Here is a 21,685-nt window from a genome sequence, read left to right on the forward strand (position 1 = left end):
TCATTAATGTATTTGCTAAAAAAGATTATATAAAATATTAAATAATATTATAAGATAAAATGCATCTTAATATCTGAAATAAGATTTTTCTAAAATTAAAATTATTTTTTTTAAAAAGTAATAATGATGTTGAATAAGATAGTATCATTAGTATTTTTATTTTGAAATATTAGGTCTTCTTACGGTGCACCTCTTGATGTCTTACATGGATCCAATAACATCATAATAATTAATTTTTATCCTTGAATATAACCAAGAGAAAAATTCACATAAGAATTTGAGTAACAACTATAATAATAAAATAATCACAGTTTCATTTCCAAAATAAAGGTTGAGTGGCTTTTACACTATGCTGTACAGTAAACTTCATCCTCAATTATTAATACAACCTAAGTATTGCAAGTCCAATTCCTTTACCAAAACAATCTTGAATAAAAGAATGAGTAACAAAAAACCTTCAAAGAAAAGTTGAGAGAGGTGGAAAATTTATAGTTTCACTCTTCATCATAAAAAGCAAAGCTTCTTAGGATCAAAACTCAGAAGCAGTTAAGTTAAAAAAAACACTAATTCAGAACAATTGAACAGCCATTTTGAGTTTGTTCTGTTTCCATTTTGGCAACTTGTAAAATTCATTCTTAGCCATCCCAAGTTTCTCTTTGAACTCCTCCACTGATAGATAAGCCTGCATGCATGCATTATAATCATGCATAAACAAGTCAGAACTAAAATGAATGCAAACTTAAGTGCTTAACTACAAGAAGCAATTTCCAAAAACTATAGAAACTAAAAAAATGAGAAGCAATTTCATTATACCTCTCTTTTAGTCACATCAATGTCTGTTGCAGGGTCTTCAGATTCGGTATTAACGCGGTCATATGGGTAAACTGGAAGGCTTTCATCATCTTCAGCTTCACCACCTTTCACATCTTCTTGTATAGTAAGAGATTCTATTCTGCTGTTCATAGAATCCTCCTCCTGCTCATTTTTATTGTTGCTTGATTTTGAGGCATCTGAACTCGCATCACATCATATGATCATAACAATGCAAAGAACAGATAAGGTGTTGTTCATTAAAGCAAATTCTAATACAAAAAACTGATATATTCCATACCTCTCAATGACCGAGGTATCAAACTATCTCGGGCTGATGGTGGTTGTTCAAAAGTAGAAGTAAGCTGAGCTATGGCTGCAGCTTTAGGAGCCTGTTTAATTGAATCTGGTGACATAGATTTTGGATACAGTTTTGTAACCATTGGAGGTGGAGTTGAAAGGTTCCTATCTTTAGGATTCTCAAAATTAGCTGTTAGTGCAGTAAAGGCTGGAGATCTTCCTCTAACACGAGCACGATCAGGATTGACAGACACGCTGCGCGAACGCTGGGATTTTTCAGGAAGGCTACTAGACCTTCCCCCTGAAGATACAGATGCTCTTCGTTTCGGTTTCTGATAATGTATTACATATTCAACAAGGAAACAGGAAAATGCAAATACCAAAAAAATGTTAATAGGAAAACTTAGTGCTTTCATTAAGGTGGTGCAAATTAATTGATTAATAGATGAAGTATTACTCAAGATTGTAAAGGAGGAAAGAAAATAGCCTTACATCCAAAGGTGTAGTACCACCATTTTTCACAATTGTAAGCTTCCTTTGAAATGAGTTTCCCAGCATCTGCCCCCAACCAAAAGAGAAAGCAATTGTTGTCCATAACAGAATTTTAAATCAGTAAGTCAAATCATTTTACTGTTGCATTGATAAACTTACTGCAGATTTTGCTGACTCCCATTTAAAGAAGCGGGTGAAGAAAGGTGGCTCACTGTCTTCCATGACAACATATATTGGAGCTACAGAAGATACTTTTTCTTGAAGAAAATCATGCTCAAGAAATTTCTGTTAAGAATTGTACACTTGACTTAAGAAATACTAACAGATGCTGAAAATGCTTAACTAAAAAGTAAAAACTTTGTGTTCTAATGTTAAAGAGTTGTCATGGTTAAATCCATATTAAGAACTAGAAGACAGAACAATTAACCAAGCATTAAGCAGATTGACAATGAAGTCTTCAAAATACTACTCGCTAAATCATTATACCTCACCAATCGTTAAAGCCTGCAATCTATTCTTGGGATCAAACTGCTGGCCAACCCATACAAAGATTTCTGAGTGAATATCCAAGATGAAAATATCTTCCGTCATCAAATCATCCTGGGAAAAGTTGTATATCTCTTTCACCTGCAAGCATTTCTTCAGATTAATAGATTGCAGCAGAAATAAACCCAAATACTTGAATATAACCAAAGTATAGCACACAGCAGTAAATTCATTTTTGGATAAAATCATACATCAGTAAATTCTCCATTAAGATTCCTATCTAAAATAAGCTTTTATTATATGTTGAGTCACTAAAAAGTGACCAGTAAAGGAAGCCAAGATGACCATAACCACATTGCAAAAAATGATCAGGTTGTTTAATCAAAACTAGAGGTTTGTGAGATATTTTTATATTGGTCAGGTTGGCTATATTTTTCTCTTTCTGTTTTGCTGTTTATTATGCCAACTAGTTATGAGTTTGACTTACACCTTTGTCGTCCATGTCAGCAAGAGTGCAAGACAGCAACCTTTTCAACAAGTGTATTATCAAGAATTCATGATAAATCATATTACATCTAACTGGGTGATCAGACACACGCTGAATGCCATTATAATCTTAATGGAAACCTGAGAATGCATCTTTCCAGTCTCATTTGATTAAAGCAGTGCGGAAGTTGGGAAAAGTATCTTCCGCAACTTCTTGTCGTCCCCGATTTTAGCTTTTCATTGCTGATCGTCATTCTTAAGGACTTGCATCATTTACCTTTTTTTAATATGAAGAGTAACTTAACACATTATAAGTGATGTTGAAAAAGGCATGAACTTCTTTACATGCCATTATACCAAGGAATCATCATAACTCAGGATAATTCCAAAATCATGCATATCAACAGACATTTTAAGCAATTGGATATAACAGATTGTGGGAGTACACACCTTTAGTTCTGCTGCACATTGTCCAATCAGACAGCAAAAAATAACCATCATAAGCAAGTCAGCCATTTGGGAAGTGAAGATCACATAAGCATTCCCAGATAACATGAAATTCATCATTACCTTTTGAGAAGTCGCAAGAAAATAGGTGAGGATCATTTTCAGCATCCTTCACAATCTTTTTACTGGGATATTCTGTTTTTCCTCCTAATATCTCCCAAAACTTTTCAGATTCTGTACCTTCCTTTTGTAGTTTGCATTGTAAATCCGGCTGCAAACAATCAGCAAGCATATGTGTTGGTTAATAATCAGGGGTATATATATATAGAACCCTGGACAACAGAGGTAATCCTATTTTTAAATTTGGCATCAACCAATATATTGAACCTTTTTCAACACTGAACTTATAAAATCTCAGCCACTTTTAGCTGCTTGTCCAACATGCATATGTTGAAGAAAAAAACCATTTGGTGTTTGTTAGGAAGAATCAAAAGATTTTCACATTAGTATTATCTTGGAACATATCAAACCTTTATCAAATCCAACATTCTCTCCACAAGTTCCTGGTCATCTGCAGTTGTAAAACTTCCCGACCAAGAAAAGACAGTAGGCCCATCATGTAGTATGTAGCAGTAAGCAGAATTCAAGGAGGAAGCAACCTGGTCAAGAAGAAAAAAAACAAGAAATTTTTTGCTATTACATAGATTCAATCTGTATATTCAAAAGTTAGTTGCCCACACAAAATGAGTGGATAGAGATGGACACCATAAAGAGACAAGATAACGTACTGATTCAGTTTGTATAGCTTGCATATTTTCGGGTCCAGAGCCTTGGATGCGGAATAATGCAACGCCCTCCTCATTGTATGTCTCATCTGGTATTTCCTTTTCCACAATGTAATTCTTGTATGCATCACTAAATCCACCCTGATAGACAAATGAAATAAATGGTGAATATTAAAGAAAGATTATATTTATAAAAGAGCAAACTTTTTTCTTAGTTATACCAATATCAGAATCCTACAAACCTTGTAGACAATGAAGCTTTGGAGAATATATTGAAATTGAATTGGTTCACTGCCTTCATAAATACGAGCCTTCAATCAATTACAGATGGATAACGTCAATAAGGACTCATGCGGTGAGCAAAGGTAATCTATAAACAAATTGAATAACATGTTTGAAGAAAAATTACCAGGCAAGGAATAAACTTCATTGATTCAACCATTTTGCCTGCCATTGAAAGAGCTGAAGCTCTATCTTCCTACTTTCAACAAAAAATACTGTCAGGAATTCAAGCTCTTTTTAAGAAAGTATGACACAAATAATGCACAACTTTTTTACGTGGGTTGGCTAAACATGTACATCCATGAATGAAAAAAGTCTACAGTCATAACAAGATTACAGAACAATATTTGTTGGCACTTTTAGTCTCTTTTTCCCTACAATGTCCTCACCATAATCCATAGTTCCATACATCTCTACTTGGCCTCCCAATCTTCACAAATCTTCTCATCTTCATAACTCTAGCAATTCCTCATTACAAGTATTTATAACCCAGAAGGACTTGCATAACAATTAACCACTTCCACTTGCCAAGCAAAACTACCTGGTTTCCAAGCCTTCGATAAGGTTCCTAGTTTCGTATTGAAAAGATAAATCTCTCTAATGCCTTGCATATCTCTCACATATGTTTCTTATTATCATATATTTTTCTAGAATCTCAATATTATTTTCAAAAATATGAATCTACCAATAAAAGAGAAAACTATAGATGTCAATCTTCAAATTAGGAACCTGGGTCAATTCCAACACTGCTTAATGCAAACTTACAGCAAGCCTACATGATATTTTGTTATGCATTTATTAAATGATTTTGGTCCCAGACAATTACCAATGCTGTGTGCAGTTTTCTTACATAACCTACGCTTCACTAATATATGTTTTCAGTTCCAAGTGAATCTTTGGCAGACAGATTATATATACATATATATTACAAATCTTAACAAAAATCAGTGCAAGAAGACAAGAAGAATTTTCACCTCAACACTATTGTTTCCAATCCATGTTCCTATAAGATGGTCTTCCCTATCTTCTCCAGGATATGAATACTGAAAGATGTAGCAATCCCCACTATAAAATTTTGACTGGTCAGAGGCTGGAAGAAGAACCTTTTCCTGACCATTCACTCGCCAAACCTGTGCAGTGATGGCAAAGCTCTTGTTAATAATGGAAGCAAAAGAGCAGTTTTGGAAATGAAGTACCACAATAACTCTACCCAAAATCAAATAACAAGAAGTACAGAACATGTCTTTTGACCTCTCCAGGGAAGATATTTATCAAATGCTTATGAAGCAATACAGAACATTGACTAACATCTCAATCACAATCATTCATAAAATTCAACAATGGGAGACTGTTCAAGTTTTAAGGATACAGTAATTTTGGTTCTTAAAGATTCACTCACTATAAGTAATCAATTAGATAGAATACATAGGACCGCTAAATGTAAAACAAAGAGAAGTTAGAACAAGAGATATCATTTTTAATTGAGTATTTGCTGTAAAAACTAATAGAATACCCGCAAATTTCCTGTGCAATCTATGTAGGCTTCAGGTTCTTCTTTTTCAGGTTCAGTTTTCAAGAGACCCTTGACGTCCAATCCTTGACGTTTTAGACGTTCTAGAATATAATAACTCTGATCAATATGATGCTGAAAAACGAATTTAAAGGTGGAAAAACTTACCCATGCAAATAACAACTGCAAAAAGTTTATTTAAAACTAACCTGCTACCTTGCTCCGACCATCTTCAGCATGTGCTACATTAGTTGTTTGAGGCCAAGAGTCAAACTTGGACTTGAACATCACAGTTTCAAATCCTTCAATCACACGAGTTATGTAGGATTTTGATCGGCCAGTGCCACTGACTAACTCCTGTTTTTTTTTCAATAGCAGTTAAAGAGTCATTACAACTCAGTAAAATGGTAAACAGTACTGAGAAAGAAACAAGAGGTGTTACCTCTGCAGTGCCACTAGCACTTTTTCTTTCATCTAGAGAGGAGTTTCTTCCCATCCATGCAAACAATTCCAACCCACAATCTATAATATAGCATTTAGTTGTGTCCAGTAATTCCCTTGTCAATGAATCAGCCTCAATAGGTTCTGCCTTCCCCGCTTCAACACTGCAAAAGCAATATAATTTCATTATAACTAATCATAGAATCCAACGTTACAATATAATAAATAATCTCCAACAATGTAGTTGTATCAATAATTAGCATTATTTTTAAATTCTCAGAAATATCAAGGTACACAAGTTCAGGATAAAAGAACAATAAATTCTGTAGCAGTTTTACAATGGTAAAACCATAAGTTTGCTTCACCAAAAAAACACAAGTTTGCAGATGAAGGGGAATAAAAGCAAAAGCTTACAAACACATTCAAATACTAATGTTTTATGAATTCATCCTAATATCATTTTCTATGAAAAAATACCAGTGGGCAAACTAGAAATACATTACCACATCAGCTTTGGAGGATGAGAATCAGCAGGCTTATCATCATCATTAACTGTTTTCCGTGGAAGAGGAGCAAAGCCTCCAAAGAAACCCCAGAATTCTCCAGTATCAGAATCGGACATCAACCTTCCATCCTCTGCATGGAAGTTCAAGTATATACATTCAATTAGTGATGTTAAGCACTTGCTGACTCACCTTTAAAACTTCAAAAAGTAATTTACACTCACCAACAGCGGCTATATCACATTTCCCATCATGGTATGTATCCTTAATATACTGTACAACTTCCAATGCTTTAGCCCTTTCTTGAATGGATGAATTGGAACCATTAAATTGGAAGATTTTGGAGTCAGTATCCAGAATAAAAATATCATCATGGCTGAGTGAAGATCGAGCAAAAGGAACCTATAACCAACACAAATAGCTGATCAACAAGTATAAAAAATTTCTACACACAATTCCAAGACTCAAACCTCAACGAGTCAATGGTAGAGGACTAATGTCAAACTTGCCTCTTTGACATTTACAACATGTTTCCCTCTGCATACGAACAATCGCGTTTTATGTTCTTCAGCCTCAACATGTTTAAAACCAGAGGCAGCTCCACCTTCTTGAGGTATAATACATGGTTTGAAATAAGACAGAAACTTTTCAGTTTCATGACCTTGTACTTCACGATACTGAACAGCGCGTCCTCCTAGAGCTGCATCCAACTCAACTGTCTTGATGGCTGCAACACCAGCTTCATCCTATTTTATAGTTATGATCATCTCAGTAGTAAGCATGCATCAAAATAAATTATCTCAAACATTAAACCAAAAAAGAGTAAGGTGAGAATAGTATAAACAACAAAACTTACCTGACTGGTGTCTTTACCAAGCCAGTAATGAATATCATGGAGGAGAGCACCACTTTTTGTACCAGTTGTCTACATGGAGAGGATAAGAAATAAGAAAACAGTGACAATATCGGTGTGATACGGTGACCCTTAGAAATACAAGCTTCTTGAAACAACGAATAACGACATTAGGCAAGCAATCTGTGAATAAGGAACCATTTGGAAAATATGGCTTACCTTTAATATCACATAGGAGTCCCCGGTGAAAAACTTCCCATAAGAGGACTGAGGGATGGGAACCGGATTAAAATTCTCAATTCGCCATATTTCAAGTCCCCTGTAAATGGTTAAGGAGAACAATGCAGAAGCATTGGAAAAAGTACAAGCACAAAACAGGACTAAACATAGAAATTAACCAAATGAAGCAACAACCATGAATGAATCATGTCAGGATGAAAATATGATAAACTTTAAACAGTACAATATACTATTCATAAGTAGTGCAGGAGGATACGCCTTTTGTCCAGCTCCCTTGAAAGCTGGATCCAAATCTCTGGTAGAAATGGACATGATTCTCTAACACTATTTGGTCTTCAACAACCTAGCTTTAATATATCAAGGAATTATCCTGAAAAGAAGCCATAAATCATATCATGAATCTAGAAAGGTAAGCTCTAAGTGTGAAGTTCACATGATAGTGGATGAAGAAAGGAAATGTAAATGCTTCCTCTAACTTTATCTGGGATAAAGACAAATTTCATCAACATGTGATACAAAAGGTTAATGTCATTAATTGATCCTTCTGTATTCAGGGATGACAACAAAAACTAAAAGTGCAAGCCTAGCCAGATTATTGTTTTTATGCTGTAAGTTATACAGTAAAAACTCCAGAAGCTAAAATGCACATTTTTTCCTAAGTTTAATTTTGATATTCGCTATTTCAATGCAACAGACCAATCAAATTCAAGCAAAATCCAGAATTGGCTTATATGAAAGGCATTCCAGGCCTCCTACCTGGAATTTCCTAAATTCGAGAAATTAAAAAGAAAAAAAATCAAAACTCAACCGCAAAATTGCTGAAAATCGTAGGATTCTCAGTAGAGTGTAATATCTATGCAATTTAAGTGTAAAAATTTATATACAGTCCCTACATCATCTATCGTTCATTCATTTGTATTATTTTTTGTAATGAATAATGTACATACATTTTTTCCTCTTTTCAGTAAGCGTGAAATGTGAAAAAAAACTGGCTTTAGAGATAGAAAGAAGGAAAATTACGTTTCCTCAACCACTTTCTTAACTAAATGCAATGCATAGACAACTTTGGATGCATGGAAAGTTTGAACGAAACACAGTTAATAAGAACAAAAAAAACATAAAAATGAAATGAATTATACCTTTTCAGCAGGTAGACGAGAAAAATCCATTGATGTTTGGTTTTTAGAGGGTAAAATGGTGAAAATAGACGTAAAGAAATGAAGTTATATTCCTATAATATGGGTGTAATTTTTGGTAATGGAGGAAGTGAAATTTAATATTGTATTTGAAAATTGAGAGGAAGGGAGATGAATGAGAAGGGATGATTGGTAATGGAGGAAGTTGAAGTCCGCATTGTGAGGATTGAATGTGAGAAAGAGAGAAACAAGGAAATGTTGCTACTACTCATTCATGCAAAATACAATTCCCATAAAAGGTAAAAAGGTATAACGTGGGACTTCTTCATTCGTGGGACTTTGACATACAAAATGTACCAACCAATCAATTCATACATGTCATAGATTGAAACTCATCAAGATGAATTCGTATAAATTGGTTAAGAAACATATGTTACTTGTGCATTCGTATTGTTAAGAACACACATGTGACTTGTACATTTGCATGACTAAAAACACACATGTTACTTGTACATTCGCATTACTAAGAATACACACGTGTGATCCGTACATTCGCACAGTTAAAACATACATGTTACTTATACATTTATATTATTAAGAATACACGTCTTACATGTATATTTGCATATTCAATTACATAAGAAAAATAAATGGCAATTTTTAATTTGAATTTTCTAATGGAATGATTTTATAAATTTTAAATACGATTTTTTTAATAAAAAAATAGAAATCAAATCATTATACTAAATGGTTCTTTATTAAAAATATATTTAAAATTTATAAAAAACTTCAATTTGGAATTTGATTTTTCAAAGAATCTGAAATATTAAAATTCAATTGAAAAAGTGTTGCAAAATTTTGATGAGGTGTAAAAATGTAATTATTCTTAGTTGAATAGTAAACGTTAAATAATATACATAGATTAGTGTAAAGAAATAATTTGGATGTGAAAAATGATTTCAATCTCATCTAATGTTCAATGTCTAATACATTTTAACATATCAAAACATAGGTATTGTAAACATTCAATTTTGGTGGGGTAGCGACATAAACCAATCGCTAATTAGTATTATTAAATTATTAACATATAAAATATATAAAAAGTAAGGATAGTGTGGGAAGGTACATAGTAATAACATGTGACATGAATGAGTTTTTTTTTAAATTTTTTAATAACTTATAACATTTTAAGATGGGAAAATGTGAGGAGAATATGACATGTGGCATGAAGGGAAAACATGTGAGGAGGATGTGACATGTGGCATGAAGAAGTTTTTTTAACATGTGAGGAGGATGTGACACATGGCATGAAGAAGTTTTTTTATTATATGGAAAAAATGTGAGGAGAATATGACATGTGACATGAATGAAAAACATGTAAGGAGGATGTGACATGTAACATGAATGAGTTTTTTTTATTATATAGAAATTTTTAGGGGTAAAGATGTAATCTCATTTTGAATATAAATGTCAGTATATATTGTTTTTCCTTTACTTTTTTACATCATTTTTTTCTCCATTAATGAAGATGAGTTTCACTCCATGTCATATTCCTACTATTAGCTAACAAACCTTTGTCTTTGAGAGTACTACTTTCTTTATCCTGAACCAATCAAATTTCAACAAGTAATATAACAATATTATATTTTATTTTAAAAAAATTTCTTTTTATTTACATGAATAATCAAAATAAATGATCTTTGTCTTTAATCAAGACCACGAAGCAAATAATGGTTAAGAAAATTATATGGTTCATACATATAACCTTCTTGCTCTCCTTATTTTATTAGGGTAGTCGAAGTATAGTGAAGTGGTATTTTGTCGAATTCGATATATGGTACTATACTAAATGTGAAAACATGGAAGTTTAGTCATCCTCCAACACTCCAACTCCATTTTTTTTACAAGTGTATCTTCATCATATTTCACTATTTGGATGTTTTCTTCGTAAAAATTCTTTTTAAAAGTTTGCATATTGACTACTTTGAGACATATATTACAAGTTAGGTTCCAAGGAAAGGAAAATAAAGATAGAAAACTTTAGAATCATCTCACATATAAGACTTTAGAGTCATTACACATCGTTAAGAAAAGGAGTTCTCTTTAATTGCACATGTGTATATGTGAAACAATGCTGAGGTAGGTAACACTTAGTAATAAAGATTTGTTGTCTCAGCATTCTAAAAATATCATATTAGTTATTATGGGACAAAATTTGATATGTGATTTGAGATAATAAATCTTTGGTAAATTTTATTATATCTATGATTGTTTATCCCCTTGTATAAAGTATTTTATAGACTGAGACAGGTTGTCAAAATAATATATCCTCTATTAATAAATAAGATTAAGAGATTAAAAAGAGGATGATATAACAATTATTTTACGCATAAAATATATATTAAACTCACATTTTCATCTAAAAATGTATGAACTTAACATTCTTATTCCTTCTTAATTTTAGAAAATGTTATTTTCTGAAATGTTTATTAACATCTTCTGCTTTTACGCAATATAGGAATCCCAAATAAAATTTGAAAAAAATATGTATATATTGACACTGCATTATTTTTTTTATATTGTGATTGTATAATTTTCAATTCATATTTAACTATCATTTACTTTTTAAATATAAGTAATACAAATAAATAATAAATAATATAATTATCATACATTTTTTTTGGGTAAGTTGTAAGGTACATAAATATTATCCTCATACAATTTTGTGTCGTGTAATGAAAACATTTCTGGTAACACATGATTGGCATCCTATACTTAAATTTTCTATTTTTTATGCTACACATTGTCATTTATTGTGTTGATAAATTGATATTATAGTGTAAAATGATAGATATTTTGATGGAATGGTTGTGTAATCAAATGACATAAATCAATTATTAATATCATTTATTACGTTGATAAATAAATTGATACTGTAATCATCAATAAATTAATCTTTTCCTCAAAAGTAAATAAATATATTTAGTAGTACTAAAAGAAATCACCACCGCTCATGTTGCAATATCTGACCACATCCTTAAGACCTCAACAAATACCAAGTGGCCCCAATTTTTTAGGACCTAACAAAAATGCAATGAGGTTTGAAGGGGTTTGATTGCAAAACTTTAGTTAAATTAAAATATTTATCAAAACACCCCGACCATAAATTAACATAAAATACTGATGAATTTAAAATTTATACATTATAAAGTTTTCCATACGGTTAATATATCATTTGTCATTGATTTATTTGAGAGTAAATAATAATTAATATATGAAAGATCTGTTTGTATATAATTATTAAATCCAATATTAAATTTGTTATAGTACTCTGTCACTACTTTTAGGGTTTTAGTGTTGTGATTTTGTGAATTATCAACAACCAAGCTTTGTTCAATTGGCCATGGCGTCTCGGCCGGAGGTGATAGCGCCGCCTGAGATATTCTACGATGATGTTGAAGCTCGCAAGTACACTTCTTCTTCCCGTATTGTTCAAATTCAGGTTCTTCTTCTTTCTTTCTTTTCAAATTAATTAACTATTAGCTGATATTTTTTTATATGTTAATCTCATTTGGCTTATTTATGTAAGGCTGAACTCTCTGATAGAGCCTTGGAGCTATTAGCTTTGCCTGAAGATGGTGTTCCCAAATTACTCCTTGACATTGGTAATTAATATAACTTATTATTTTGATTGTGAGGGCGAGTCTCAGTGCAACGACATAATTATTCGCCTTGTGATGTAAATGTCACGAGTTTAAATTATGGAAACAGATTTCGATTGCGAGGGTAAGGGTGTCTATACCTACTCTCCCATACTGCACTAGGTGGGAGTCTGGTGCACTGAATTGTCGTTATTTATATCATTTTGATTGTGATTAGGATTTATGACTTTTGAATGTTTGATTGTACTGACTTGGTTTCTCTTGTGTAGGTTGTGGATCAGGACTTAGTGGTGAGACTCTCTCAGAAGATGGACACCATTGGATTGGCTTAGATATTTCACCTTCTATGCTTAGTATGTTTTCGACTCCCTTCTTAACTATTATGTTTTCTTTTAATGTTTTTTATTTATTCATTCATATCTTATGTAATTTGCCTTTGGTCGCTTAAAATATATTATGTAAAATTTGCATTTGGTCAGTTAACATAGATCATGTTTAACTTCTAGATGTTGCGTTGGAGCGGGAGGTTGAGGGCGACCTTTTACTTGCTGACATGGGTCAGGTATTACCTCACAACCTTCAATTTCTTTCAGGCTTTGGATTACTTTTACCTGTTTAACAAGCTTCCCATTTCCATGTTATTATCTTTAGTGATTTTTACTGAACACGATATTTATGTGATAGAAGTAACTTATGCCTAGGAAAATAGATTTTTGCTGGTTCTGCATCTTGCCTTATTGTACTTCTTTTACGTTACCTTCGGTTTCAGGGTTTAGGAGTTCGTCCTGGTGTTATTGACGGTGCCATCAGTATATCTGCTGTTCAGGTCTGTTTTCTATGTGCTCCATACTTCAGATATGTGTTATTCTTGGTAACTTAGTAACTTGCATGTTAGGATAATGTGTTCTGTCATTCACCGGATGATGTTTTGTCTTGAAATTAAATCCAGCACTCCCTTAATAGAGATTTGCTAGGAACAAACCAATTGCAACGTAAGTATACACACTCTAGAAGCAACCAACAGCCGGAAACAAATGAGAAAATTAAACTAAAAAATTATTACCACATTAAATGTGAAAAAGTAATTCCTTTTACGAGATGCGCAACTCTTGCATATTTTAAAATGATAGTGAACGAAACTTTAGCTTGAAGTTTATTTGTTACAACCTATATGCCATTTCGATTTGGTTTTTTTCATATGAGTAAGTGTTTCTACCAAGCTTGGCTGGGTGTGAATCATGTTAGGTCTTAATTTTTTGGATTTTTGATGATTTTGTAGTGGCTATGCAATGCTGATAAATCCTCCCACAACCCACGATTAAGATTAAAGTATGTTACTTTTCTTGCTTATTGTACGATATTTCATTATTTATAGTATTCTAGACCTCTATATCTTGAGTCTCTTTAAACTCAAAGCACATGGAGACTTACATAGTTCTTCCACTCTAGCTTCTTTTAAACTCAATAACATTAATCTCAATCTCTTTTCTAGGGCATTTTTCACGTCTTTATACAAATGCTTATCAAGTGGTGGTAGAGCAGTATTTCAAGTGTATCCTGAAAATATAGACCAGCGTGAATTGATTTTGAATGCTGCAATGCGTGCTGGATTTGCTGGTGGTTTAGTTGTTGATTTCCCACACAGGTATGAACAAATCCTGTAGGCTAACAGTCTAATGATCAACTCAATATATTTTTATTGTTGAAATCATATTTTCTGGTTAATGAATTCATGTTACAGGTTAACAGTCTAATGAAAATGAAGACATAACATTTTTACATTTTGCTGAAGTAAAAAAAAATTTATTAGGATTTGGGAAGCTAAAATGTTGTTTGTGATACATTCTCTGTTCACATATTACTGCCTATGCTTGTTCTTCGTGTCTATATTGGTAAAAGTTGACCGATATTTATTAATATTTTATCTTAAAAGGGATCATCTTAAACTGTGTACTTTCCCTGAGATAGAGCTTCCCTATTATACACTTTAGTAGGAAGGACGGAAAGTGGATGATTACAATTCACAATTACGTATTGTATCTGAACATACATGGGCAATTTTTTATTAATTCCACTCACTGTATGTACAGCCCTATGTTTCACCTTTTTATATGCACACTCCTAGAGAGAATGAGTATATTTGATTCTGAAGGTAGTTTTTTTTTCTTTCAACGTGGTTTTTGGCTATGCTTTTTTTATGAAAAGCATTATTGCCTATCCTTCTTCACCATAGTGTTTCACTAACTGGTGAGCAATTGTTTTATGATAGTTCTAAGAAGAGAAAAGAATTTCTTGTTCTTACATGTGGTCAACGATCAATGAATGCATCCATGCCCAAGGGTAAAGATGAAGATGACGAGAGCTGCTCTGATGATAGCATTGAAGATGAAGAAAATCAAACAGTGAGTCTTAACAACACTTCTTGAATTCAATACAGGGCTTTACCAATATGCACTGGACTTTTCTTAAAATAAAATATAAACAATATAAATTCGCTCCAGTTTTTGTTGCAAAGCACCTGGCTAAAAAAGGCTTTTGATTAGTTAGTTGTATGTATAGATGGCTATAGCGATTTATAAATTTGTTCCATATTTTGAGAATGAAAAATAAGTTGACAAGTTGTTTGTTAGATGTTTCCCCCCTTATCCCTGTTCTCAAAAGTTACAACTACAATACTGCAGGTATGTATGTCAGACAGGCATAGACCGCGGAAGAAGGTGAAAGGGAATAAGAGTGGTAAAGGAAGGGAATGGATAATGAGGAAGAAGGATCAGATGAGAAGAAGAGGAAATGTAGTTCCTCCTAATACCAAGTACACTGGTAGGAAACGAAAGGATCGCTTTTGATCTTATTTTGTGCTGTTTGCCTCACAGCTGTGCATTATCTGGCCATGTTTATTAATGGGCATTACAATCTGCATCTTGTTCGGGTCTCTTAGATGCATTAAGACTTGAGAGGTCCTGCTGTCAAAAATCACAGTTGTTTTGGAACCCCAAGACAAATGCATAAGATTTTGTATGTGTTTATTTTTTAAAACACTTATAACCTTATATATGAGTTTGGATAAGAAGTTTTTGTTGAAAGCTATGAGTCTTTCTTACATTGCCTTTAGATATCATAACCTGCTTAGATTTGGTAACCTTTTATACATTGCGCTTCTGAAAAATACTTTTCAAGTAGATTACAGTTTCAGTTTGTGATTAAAAAGAGTAAGAAACTAATTTTATTGGGGATGTGACTGTTTATTACAACAAGTGTTGCTCCCACCTAATACAAGGTCTTGATTCTTTAGACTAATGAGTAAGTGATATAAAAGTTAAGATGAAAAAAACAAAATAGGCAGCAGATGAACCATAAATAGATCAGGTTCAACCAACCAAAAGGATTAGCAAAATCAGATCTAACCATTTCAACATAACCTCTTCCCTGGTCTTAATTTTAGTTAGTAATCATTGATAAAAGTTGGGCATCATGCCCCTTGATCGTTTTTTTGTTAACCTCGACAAAAGGAACTGGTCATTATTTGGTAAATTTGAAAGGATTTAATATGTATACACTAACAGTATAAGAGTTTTTTATATTGTTAGCAAATCATCCACTGTTGATTTGTTAACCACCATTGATTCTCAAACAAAAGTAATACAAATTAATAGTGGATGATGTACTGATATTGTAAAAAGAGTTAGGCATATGAGACCTGTGAATTTCTTAATGGACAGAATAACATGTGATATTTTCAACTGAACAATGTGCAAGTTCTACAAAGATCAACCATAAGATTAGCTGATATGATTCCCCCAAAATTTGCCATAGAATTAGAAAACTACAATAACAGAAAATGGAGGAAAAAGAACAAGTCATCTATGCATCCATCCTTAAGGAAGTAGCACTAAATGGTTACTCTCCCCTGTTCACTTGATGTCACCCACCACCCTAACTGCAATGCCATTTTACTCCTTTCACATAATATCCGCGGTCGGTAGGTGATCAAGCGTCAAACAATGCTGAAATTTACAACTCTCACTCAGTCACGCTGTATGAAAAACCAAGATGGGGGCAAAAGGCAACAACTTCTCTGGCCAAAGAATGAATCAAAATAGCTGCCTTAAGGCGTTGAATAATTGGAAAATAGATGCAATAATTGATCAACTGTTTCAGGAGTGAATTTCCTGGCAAATAGGTAGCATGGCTTCTGAAACCCATTCCATAAGCAAGGCCATCTTTGCACTTCTCTCTGCAGAAACACAAGATAATTTGTCACGCTGCTTAATTTATTCTAAAACAAATCAGGTCTGGAAAGCTTTTCATGTAGCATACCTTATCATCACTAGTGGCGTGCACACTAGTGTCAATGGACTGCAAATAATATAACAGATATCATGAACAAATCGAAAAGAACAAATATGGGTTGTTGTATAAGTTTATAGCAGAATAATACCGTAATATTCTTTATAAGTTCATATGTAACATCTTGAGACCCATATGATTTTGGATGCCATTTTCTCTCAGACCAGTCAACATGAGTTACAGACCAGTTTGCAATTCCACCAGGATCAACCATCTAAATCAAGAGACATAAGCCACTTAGCTGAAAGTTGAAAATGGTTAAGATAGAAGAACTGTATTGCAATTGAAAATCTTACATGGAAGAACGTCGGCAAGTAATGCTCATCGGCAATGCAATTCTTCCCATCCACACCTGGCTGTAATATTAAGAAATTTCATATTAATACAGAATTCACAAGTCCATGGACAATATAGATAATTTCCACATCAGCTTTTTACAATAAGGCGTTTTTCTAGTTAGGGCAGCAGTTATATATGGAGATTTAAAATTCTGAATTATGACTAGGGACTAAATGGTCCAATAACCTTAAGCATGTAAGCCATAACACTAGGACACAGTGACTATAAATAATTTGAGCATCAGTTCAATCTTGCCAAGGAGAAAAAAGGTGTTTCTTTTCTAGTTTAGACAGTGGTATAGTGCACATGAGAGATTTAAAATGCTGAATAATCATAGGGAACTTAGATGGTCCAATCACCTTAACCATTTAGCAACTTACTTTTCCCTTTTGGAATTCCACTTTTCCCGTTCTTTTAGAAACTTTTGTGGCATCTCATACCTGAACCAGTACTACTATGCATACCCATACCCATTAACAATGCCAGTAATGTTTTTCTCAAGAGTTTGAAAAAAAGAAGATGAACAAAGCTAACACTTCCAGATAACTAAGGTGATTAGTATAGTTGAAATATCTCTAACACACAAGGAAAATATATTTAAATTGATCTAAATTTCAATTACAGATGTTATATGTGATAGAAAGGTGTCACTAAAGCTTAAAGGAAATTTTCACCATACAACTATAAGATCATCAATGTTGTATAAGACTGATGTTGAGCGGTAAAATGTAACAAGAAAATAAATTCAATGTAGCTGAGATGAAAATATTGCGTTAGATGAATAGAGACACTAGACAATATAGATTTAGGAATAAATACACTAGGGAGAAAGTTGGGATAGCTCCTATTATAGAAAAGATGGTAGAATCATGTCTTAAGTAGTTGGGCATGTGAGGAAGAGACTATTATTTTGGGCATGCCTTAAGTAGATATCAATACTTTGTCAATGGATATGATATATGATAGAGCATTATTATGTCGTTCAATCCATATAGTCAACCCCACTTAGTGGGATTCAGGCTTGGTTGTTATTGTTTTAATTGCAGTGATATTTAGAAACTTCACCTGACAGTATGCCTGGAATTTTGAGTAATATAGATGATCAGCCATAACTATAACAGCATGCTGCCGCTTCATAGAAAACCACTGCAAAAGAAGTTAAACAATGAGGTGAGGGTCTTAGACTCGAGTATAAACACGACAAAGTATAGTAGTGTGGTCATATTGAAACACACTAGAATGCTGATTGGAATACAATAAGAAATAGGAGTAAGGGATTTCACAGATGAGCAAAGAATAATCATGTTCCTTTTCCGATAAAACAAAGAATTACTTTTGTTATACAAAATTTTGATTCATTGCCATGTTTTCATGACAAGACTCAACTACTTCCATGTCTTACAATTAATGTGCTTGTAAAGCACACAAAAAAGGTTATGGAACAATCACAACTTCCATTTATCCAGTTGGCATCCTCTGAAAATGGTAATAACAAAATAAAGTAGCCAAAAAAGCACTGTGTTCAAATTTTATATTCTTCATAATAAAATGTAAGTTTCAATCTAATGTTGAATTCCTAGCTGATATATGACTGTAACAAGAATATACCTGTGCACCCTTTCTAAAGTCCTTCACTTCAATTTCAGGTAACATGCGTTCTGAATATCTGCCATTGCCATGAGGGCCGGGATCCTTAAAGCTAATAAGAAAAAGGAATAGGAAAGGACATCAGATTGATAGCAGAAATCGAAGAGGAGAAAAGCAAAAACCTAAAAAATTCAGAGGAAAACCATATGATACAGCTTGACGTACCAGTCTACAAAGCTGATATTTGTATTAATCAGATAATTGTAAATATAGTCAAAATTATACAAAGGCACACAGCTGCAAAGCCAATATAAACAAATCAGAAACTAATCAAACCAATAACAATACTTACAAGACAATAACATAATTAAAAGCAATCTGATAGCCCATTCACCTTTCAGAAAGTAAAACAAATTGCTGGTTGTCAAGATCTTGAAGGGCATTTGTCAATAGCCGTCTCTCTGCATCAACCATAGAAGTTTTCCCCCACACCACCTACAGCAGGTCAACTTCTGATTACAGACCGATCACTAGAAAACCACCGACTATTGGGAAAAACAGATATTTACACTTGCTATCAGCCTATCGCTATTTGCTATTGCTAGGACTAAAACAGTTGGACAAAAAAATACATTGAGCAATTATCTAAAAAAATAACAATTAATTACAATAGGATCCAACATTGCTCAAGCATGCTAAAGTTAATCCACAATATCCTGCTCTTACTGACTTCTAAGGTTATGCTGGTGAAGAAAACAAACATGTAATCCCATTTCTGCTCTGGGTTAAATGAATTATATATGATGAAGAGCTATTGCAGCATAATATTTCCAGACCCATGCACTAAATGTTTGTAGTTATAGTACCGGATAATCTCTCAAATCAATAATAATATTATATTTCCTACAATAAGAAGTTCCGAGTCCAATACGAGGAAATATATTAAGTTACAAACATTTACACTATGATTTGCATTAGAGAACATATCTTTGAGCATACAACAAGGCAGTGCAATTCACAAATAATAGTAGACTGAACAATTAAAAGACTATATGCACCTCGTTACTGCGAATATCCCGATTAAGAAAATATCGGCTCAAATGAACTGGCTTAGTCTTGGATGCATGCACATAAACAGAGAACTTCCCTTCATGACCCTGCCAGAAAGAATAAGAGCATCTTCCAGGTAAATGTGAAATAGAAGATGAAAAGGATTCTGATGCCAAATAACCAAGTACCAACAAAAGTAAAAAATAATAAATAACAGGTGTCCCTTCATTACAATACATTCATCAAGAGTTTATTATAAAAACATATTTCACATCTTGTATTTCATATCTATGCCAGCAGATATCTTAAGGGAATGTGAATCGAGTTGGAAGAACTAGCAATTTCTACCAAACATCACACTATCCATTGGTTTCAAATGCAACGCTCTACAATGCTAAATTGAAATCATTGACTTACACTTATGTAAAGTCATGTGATTATTTCCATTGCCCAACATTATGAGAAACCGTTAACAATTTTCATGCAGAGCACAGTGCCAGCTGAGTGTGCAATAAAACTCTTGTTAAACATTCCAATTCAGATTTCTAAAAGAAATAGTGAATTTCTCCAATTCTACATTTCTACCAAGCCCCAAAAACTCGAAGCTTTTCTATAGAAGAATCATCCGAGAATTACAAAGGAGTTCAAATATGGAGGAACTAGTAGTGTCATTTGAGCATACAATAAGCCATATCTCAAACTGATCAAGAAAAAATGCAGAATACAAATTAGCCTATTAAATTGGCTATCTTCTCTGAAATTATATATTTCTAAAAGTGGCATATATAATTCAGAACAGAATAAATAAACATTGTCATTGAAAGAGAGAAGCAAGAGCTCAAACATATTAAAACAGACAAGTAAGAAACTCTTACTTGGAAAAACTTGTCCCACAATCTTTCAAATGGCAGAGAGCCAGGCGATAAAAACATGAAAGCAACTTTTGGATTTTTAGAAACAATTGGAGTTGACTTCAAAATATCCCTAATAACAACACGCGCCACAATCTCGTCATCAGTGTATTCTCTTACAGTAATAGGTGGAAGCCAATCAGTAAAACCCTTGCAGCCTCTAGAAGAGAAGATATAACAGGCTGAACTACTTTGTGGTGGGTAGATATAAGCACAGATTAGAAAGACACATACAAATAAAACCAACACAATAATCCACATTGGTCTCTTCATATGAGGACGATGGCGAGAACCATACATTATCTTCAATTCACCCATGCCTAAACTCCAAACTTTCACTATTTCATAAATGCATTACACTTTTCAAATTTCCCTTCCAAAAAATCTCCTTTTATTCAATACTAACCAAGATAAATAGTCTGCAATATAATAAACCTGAATCTGAAGGAATATATTGATGCAGAAAAATCTGAAAACAATGAAAACATAAAGCAAGTGTATTAGCAATACGAAATTGTAATCGAATGTGGCAAAATCAAATAGTCAAAAACAGATAATGAAATAACTCGCAAAACATTAAACAATACAATTTCACATTCCCTATTAATAGAAAATTATAAAAAAATAAAAAGTTTATCAGATTCCATTATCATAAATAAGCAATGAGAGGGTTAGTACCTGGAATAGTAATAAAAATGGAAAGATCTCAGAGATGAAAGATGATTAACGTAAATATTATGGGATTGGGAATAAAATATATCTCAATTAGAAATTAATTGAATTAGAAGATCTATTATGATTTGTAGAACAAGAAAAAGGATTAAGATGTGTTTGGAATGGGAGCTTTAAGAAAAAATGCTTCGATTTTTCTGAAACGTCACTCCTATTGCGATTGGTTTTTTCCATATCTACCTTTTCATTTATTTCTATTATTTTACTCGAACATTTGTTATTTTATTTATTTATTTAGTTATAATAATTTGACCAAGTCGCAGTGGTGGCGCGTGTTGCTTCTTCG

The 21,685-nt window shown here is 33.0% G+C and overlaps 3 protein-coding genes and 1 long non-coding RNA gene across 7 annotated transcripts; 2 read left to right on the top strand and 2 right to left on the bottom strand.

Moving 5' to 3' along the window:
- LOC109347142 (villin-4-like) lies at positions 295-8,475 on the bottom strand. Its single transcript, XM_019586867.1, has 23 exons — positions 8,392-8,475; positions 7,892-8,005; positions 7,615-7,714; positions 7,399-7,467; positions 7,052-7,288; positions 6,767-6,944; positions 6,543-6,675; positions 6,041-6,203; positions 5,808-5,955; positions 5,602-5,702; positions 5,063-5,218; positions 4,216-4,284; positions 4,049-4,117; positions 3,810-3,947; positions 3,552-3,680; positions 3,145-3,292; positions 3,025-3,035; positions 2,089-2,229; positions 1,762-1,887; positions 1,603-1,668; positions 1,112-1,442; positions 814-1,010; positions 295-682 (listed from the first exon to the last, which is right to left on the bottom strand). The coding sequence occupies exons 2-23, from the start codon at positions 7,945-7,947 to the stop codon at positions 569-571; spliced, it is 2,880 nt and encodes a 959-aa protein (XP_019442412.1). The 5' UTR covers positions 7,948-8,005; positions 8,392-8,475; the 3' UTR covers positions 295-568.
- Positions 1,396-1,670, top strand: LOC109347214. Its single transcript, XR_002107583.1, has 2 exons — positions 1,396-1,499; positions 1,562-1,670. It is a non-coding gene; the product is annotated as an uncharacterized LOC109347214 (long non-coding RNA).
- On the bottom strand, positions 5,387-21,586 carry LOC109347154. 4 transcript variants are annotated; one of them, XR_002107566.1, is made up of 12 exons: positions 21,346-21,585; positions 20,632-21,136; positions 19,765-19,863; positions 19,101-19,201; positions 18,932-19,003; positions 18,728-18,818; positions 18,185-18,265; positions 17,077-17,136; positions 16,872-16,994; positions 16,751-16,789; positions 16,324-16,667; positions 5,387-5,398 (listed from the first exon to the last, which is right to left on the bottom strand). XR_002107566.1 is itself a non-coding variant. In XM_019586893.1 (12 exons), exons 2-11 carry the CDS (start codon positions 20,983-20,985, stop codon positions 16,539-16,541), a joined length of 1,149 nt encoding a protein of 382 aa, XP_019442438.1. In that variant the 5' UTR covers positions 20,986-21,136; positions 21,346-21,586; the 3' UTR covers positions 16,144-16,426; positions 16,491-16,538. The 4 variants fall into 4 exon arrangements, 3 of the variants coding, with proteins under 3 accessions (XP_019442438.1, XP_019442423.1, XP_019442432.1); XM_019586893.1 differs by lacking the exon at positions 5,387-5,398 and having other exon boundaries at positions 16,144-16,426; positions 16,491-16,667; positions 21,346-21,586; XM_019586878.1 differs by lacking the exon at positions 5,387-5,398 and having other exon boundaries at positions 16,144-16,667.
- On the top strand, positions 12,118-15,533 carry LOC109347193 (probable 18S rRNA (guanine-N(7))-methyltransferase). Its single transcript, XM_019586906.1, has 10 exons — positions 12,118-12,273; positions 12,361-12,436; positions 12,703-12,786; positions 12,940-12,995; positions 13,203-13,259; positions 13,713-13,762; positions 13,926-14,078; positions 14,703-14,835; positions 15,115-15,380; positions 15,435-15,533. The coding sequence occupies exons 1-9, from the start codon at positions 12,175-12,177 to the stop codon at positions 15,277-15,279; spliced, it is 873 nt and encodes a 290-aa protein (XP_019442451.1). The 5' UTR covers positions 12,118-12,174; the 3' UTR covers positions 15,280-15,380; positions 15,435-15,533.

Source organism: Lupinus angustifolius, chromosome LG01 (assembly GCF_001865875.1).
Source record: "Lupinus angustifolius cultivar Tanjil chromosome LG01, LupAngTanjil_v1.0, whole genome shotgun sequence".
NCBI classification, from domain to species: domain Eukaryota; kingdom Viridiplantae; phylum Streptophyta; class Magnoliopsida; order Fabales; family Fabaceae; genus Lupinus; species Lupinus angustifolius.